Source organism: Corvus brachyrhynchos, unplaced genomic scaffold (genome assembly GCF_000691975.1).
Source record: "Corvus brachyrhynchos isolate BGI_N302 unplaced genomic scaffold, ASM69197v1 scaffold245, whole genome shotgun sequence".
Classification (NCBI taxonomy): domain Eukaryota; kingdom Metazoa; phylum Chordata; class Aves; order Passeriformes; family Corvidae; genus Corvus; species Corvus brachyrhynchos.
The window spans coordinates 6,957,511-6,962,332 of record NW_008238988.1 but is presented as its reverse complement, the minus strand read 5'-3'; the positions used below and the strand labels follow the sequence as shown (position 1 = coordinate 6,962,332).

Genomic DNA, 4,822 nt, shown 5'->3' with positions numbered 1-4,822 from the left:
TGGAGGAATCCAGCACTCAGAAATAAAACCAGGTTTTTTAAAGTAAATGAAATGAGTAAAACTGGACTTAGGAGTTACAAAGTGACCTGTTGTGTCTGGGCACCTTTGTGTGGGCACTCTGCCCGTGCCATTCCCTGGCCCAGCAGATGGATTCTCTTCCCAAGCTGGATCCCTGCGCTGATCCAAGCGCTGCTGGAGCCATGGAGCGGCTCAGGCGGAGCTCTCGGTGCAGCAGGGTTTAATTAGAGGCCAGGGTTAATTGTGTGTGTGTGCTGTGTGCAGGCTGCAGCCAGGCAGTTCCTGGAGGAGGAGGCTGAGCTGTCCCAGCTGGACGCTGAGGGGGTCTCGTCGGACGAGAGCGACGGTGCCGGGGATGAGCTGAGCCCGTCCCTGGCCCAGTTCCTGAACGATGACGGGGAGGCCACACAGGCCCTGAACGGTCAGTGGGGAATTCCGTGTGCATCCCAGATCCAGGGGATCCCTGGGGTGGGATGGGCATGGCCAGGGGCAGCTGGGAGCAGTGACTGCCTCGTCTGGGCATCCGGGGCTCTGCCTGCCTGGAAAACCTCCTGTATCCTGAGGGAGCAGCTGGAGCTGGGCCAGGGCAGGCTCAGGCTGAGATCAGGGAAAGGCTCTTCCCCCAGAGGGTGCTGGGCACTGCCCAGGCTCCCCAGGGAATGGGCACGGCCCCGAGGCTGCCAGAGCTCCAGGAGCGTTTGGACAGCGCTGCCAGGGATGCCCAGGGTGGGGTTGTTGGGGGGTCTGGGCAGGGAGAGGGGTTGGGATAATCCCTGTGGGTCCCTTCCAGCTCAGGGTATTCTGGGATTCTGTGGCAGCTTCCATGACACAGCTGGGCACACTTGGAATCCCAGAATGGTTTGGACTGGAGGGACCTCAAATCCCCTCCCATCCCACCCCTGCCATGGCAGGGACACCTCCCACTGTCCCAGGCTGCTCCAAGCCCCAATGTCCAGCCTGGCCTTGGGCACTGCCAGGGATCCAGGGGCAGCCCCAGCTGCTCTGGCAATTCCAGCCCAGCCCCTCCCCACCCTCCCAGCCAGCAATTCCTTCCCAATATCCCACCTAACCATGTGCTCCTTCATCTTAAAGCCTTAGACCTGTGATTTGAGATTTCCAGAGATGGCTGGAGAACTGCACGTTTTTGCTTTGGGAAATGCAGGTTTTGGGGAGGCTACAAAGGAATGATTGGATATGGGAAACACGGTGTAGCAGCTGGGAGTTAGCAATTGTGTCTGCACTAATCCTTGATTGTTTTTTCTCCTGTGCTGTTTCAGACACTGAGATGAGGGGGGTTTACCTGAGCTCCCTGCGCAGCCCCGCCCTCGGCAGCAGATACAAAATGGTCCATCGGGAATTCAACACCTCGGCCATTTTCTCCCAGGTGGGAAGGGCAGGGACTGCTCTCCTTGGGGAGTTCCCCTTGTGGGACCACCCTGAGCTTCCTGGCCTGCTCTGAAGGGCAGTTACAGCCTTTTTTTTGGTAAATTACAAATTCTAACACAAAACTTCAGCCTGGAGAAGAGAAGGGTCTGGGGAAACCTCAGAGCCCCTTGCAGGGCCTAAAGGGGCTTGGAGAGGGACTGGGGACAAGGCCTGGAGGGACAGGAGCCAGGGAATGGCTTCCCAGTGCCAGAGGGCAGGGCTGGATGGGAGATTGGGAATTGGGAATTGCTGGCTGGGAGGGTGGGGAGGGGCTGGGCTGGAATTGCCAGAGCAGCTGTGGCTGCCCCTGGATCCCTGGCAGTGCCCAAGGCCAGGCTGGACATTGGGGCTGGGAGCAGCCTGGGACAGTGGGAGGTGTCCCTGCCATGGCAGGGATTGGGATGGGATTTGAGCCCCTCAGCCCCAGTGTTTTTGTGTGGGGAGGGCTGGATAAGCCAAGGCCTTCCTGGAGAGGAGCAGCCAAACCACTGCAATTTTCCAAAACTTCCTGGGTCTGTTTTCCCCCCCAGATTCCCGAGCAAGACTCGGCTTACGCTGAGGACAGCTTCTGTGTGGGAGATGAGGAGGAGGAGGAGGAGGAAGCTCGGAGTGGCTGCAGTGAGGAGGAAGTGTGTGTGAATTTTGATCTGCTCACCGCCGAGAGCTCCGGCAGGAACCGGTACCTGACTCGCCGCAGGACGAGGCTGCACCAGGCCAGACTGGGAGGGAACGCTCCTGCCCCGCTGCAGAACAGGAAACCATCCCGAATTATTGTCCTCAGTGACTCCAGCGAGGAGGAGATGGGAGCCAGCAGGGAGAAGCCCCTGGAAGGAGCCTGTTCCAGGGCAGGGCAGGGAAAGGGGCTGCTCCCCACGGCCCTGCCCTCAGCCCCCTCTGCAGAGCACAGGAACAGGGCTGGGCAAGCCACAGCTCCTCAGGCTGGGCAGGAGGGCACGGGGAGGCTGCTGGGCTTGGGAGCTTCTGCAGTGCTGGATCTCCCCCCAGGGCAGCCAGGCAGGAGCACATCCATCCCCCCAGCTGGCTCTGGCTGCAGGAGCACGGAGCTGCAGGCTGCCAGTGAGGTCAGTGCTCCGTGAAAGCAGAGAGCTTCCTTGTGGGAAAGAATCCCTGTGGCAGGGCTGTTCTGAGGGCTGTCAGCAGCAGGAGTCAGGGAATCAGGGACTCATGGAATGGTTTGGGTTGGGAGGGACCTTAAAGTCTGTCCCATTCCACCCCCTGCCATGGGCAGGAACACCTTCCATAGCCCAGGTTGCTCCAACCTGGCCTTGGACACTTCCAGAACAGGAAAACATCTCCCTTTCCTTTGCTGCCAGAAGCTTTTGTACTGCCAGGGTAACCTGGACTGTCTTGGGAGTGAACAAATAAAAACTGGGGTTTAGACTCTCCCTTGGGTCTGACAGTCACAGGGCGTCGTGGGTCTGTGTGGAACAGCAGCAGCCACTGAAGCTTTGGGTTTGTAGCTATAAAATCCTGGTTTGCTGTCTGCATTCAGTGCGTTCAGCACCTCCCTGAGGTTGGGTTCCTGATCTCTCACACTTCCCAGCCTGATCTCTGTCCTTTACAGGATCCAGGTTCTGTTGAACTTCTTAGTGAAAGCTGCTGCTTTTGTCACTCAAACTCTGGGATAATCAGCTCAGCTCAGTGGGGAGACTGATACAGGGATTAAAGTGTGAAGCTGAAAACTGTTGATACTGCAAAACATCCTTTTATTGATTTGATTTGAACCCTCATGATATGTTATTTTCAACACTCACAGGTGCACAGCTCTTTGAAGAAGACCCACGGGAGCAGCTCAGGCCCAGCATGTCCTGCTGCCCCTAACACCTCCTCAGCCTGGGCTCAGACTTCCCGTGGCCCCGGGGAGCAGAGCCCTTCCCTGGCTGGGATCTCCCGTGGCCCTGTGGAGCAGAGCCCTTCCCTGGCTGGGATCTCCCGTGGCCCTGGGGAGCAGAGCCCTTCCCTGGCTGGGATCTCCCGTGGCCCTGGGGAGCAGAGCCCTTCCCTGGCTGGGATCTCCCGTGGCCCCGGGGAGCAGAGCCCTTCCCTGTGCGTGCTGGCAGACAGCCGGGAGATCTGCTCGGGGCCGGAGGTGATCTCCTGCCTGCGGGCGGAGCACGGGCTGCGGGTGCAGGTCTGTCCCCTGGGCTCCAGTGATTACATCGTCAGCAACCGCCTGGCCGTGGACAGGCTGCTGCAGTCGGAGCTGCAGAGCCCCGGGAACAGGAATAAACTCAGCCAGAGGCTGCAGCGCCTGCAGGGCTCCTTCGAGAGGATCTGTGTGATTGTGGAGACAGACAGGGTCAGGCCAGGTGGGAACTCCCAGCTGGGCAGCAGGGAATGGCTTCCCACTGCCAGAGGGCAGGGCTGGATGGGAGATTGGGAATTGGGAATTGCTGGCTGGGAGGGTGGGCAGGGGCTGGGCTGGAATTGCCAGAGCAGCTGGGGCTGCCCCTGGATCCCTGGCAGTGCCCAAGGCCAGGCTGGACATTGGGGCTGGGAGCAGCCTGGGACAGTGGGAGGTGTCCCTGTCCAGGGCAGAGGTGGGATGGCATGGGATTTAAGGTCCCTTCCAACCCAGTCCAGACTGGAATTCTGTGATAGGAACAAGCACAATCTTCTCCATGCAGAGACATTTGTTTTAATCCCAAAATCCAAGCTGCAGTGAAATGATTCTGTCTATTCCCAGGCCCATCTAGATGATAACAGGCTCTTGCTTTCCTGTACTTCCACTCCTCAGGAGAAACATCCCGGTTTTTCCAGAGGACTCAGTACTACGATGGAGTGCTCTCAGCCTTGGTCCAGGCTGGAATAAGGATCCTCTTCAGCTCCTGCCAGAAGGAAACTGCAGCTCTGCTCAAGGACCTGGCTCTGGTGGAGCACAGGAAGGACGCTGCCATCCAGGTGCCGACGGAGCCGGAGGGGCACCGGAGGGACATCCTCAACTTCTACCTGAGCATTCCCAACCTCAGCTACGGAGCTGCCCTCAACCTCTGCCACTCCTTCGACTCCGTGGCAGCCGTGGCCAACAGGTAACGCCAGCACAGGGGGTGCCAGGGGTGCCAGGGCCCGGCCTTCTGCTTCTTCACCTCTCCTGTGGCCAGGGAGAGCCTTCCTGCCCCTTTCCTGCTGTGATTGCTGCTCAGGGCATCCCTTCCTGCTCCTTTCCTGCTGTGATTGCTGCTCAGGGCATCCCTTCCCGCCCTTTCCTGCCAGGGTTGCTGCTCAGGGTGAGCCTTTCCTACCGTCTCCCAGGAGCCTTCCTGTCCCATCTCAGCTCTTCACACATTCCAGTCTCCCCCGGCTGAGCAGCCCAGGGCACTGACACGGGCTCTGCTTCCACCCTCCCTCCCGCTGCCCC

The 4,822-nt window shown here is 59.3% G+C and overlaps 1 protein-coding gene across 1 annotated transcript in view; it reads left to right on the top strand.

Annotated features, from left to right (window-relative positions):
* Window positions 1-4,822, top strand: part of FANCM (Fanconi anemia complementation group M) — a 55,210-nt gene that overhangs the window by 49,814 nt on the left and 574 nt on the right. Inside the window, exons 19-23 of the mRNA XM_017738813.1 lie at window positions 283-439; window positions 1,296-1,402; window positions 1,974-2,525; window positions 3,221-3,773; window positions 4,202-4,493. Of these exons, the coding sequence (XP_017594302.1) occupies window positions 283-439; window positions 1,296-1,402; window positions 1,974-2,525; window positions 3,221-3,773; window positions 4,202-4,493 (1,661 nt within the window). The remainder of the gene's footprint in view (window positions 1-282; window positions 440-1,295; window positions 1,403-1,973; window positions 2,526-3,220; window positions 3,774-4,201; window positions 4,494-4,822) is intronic.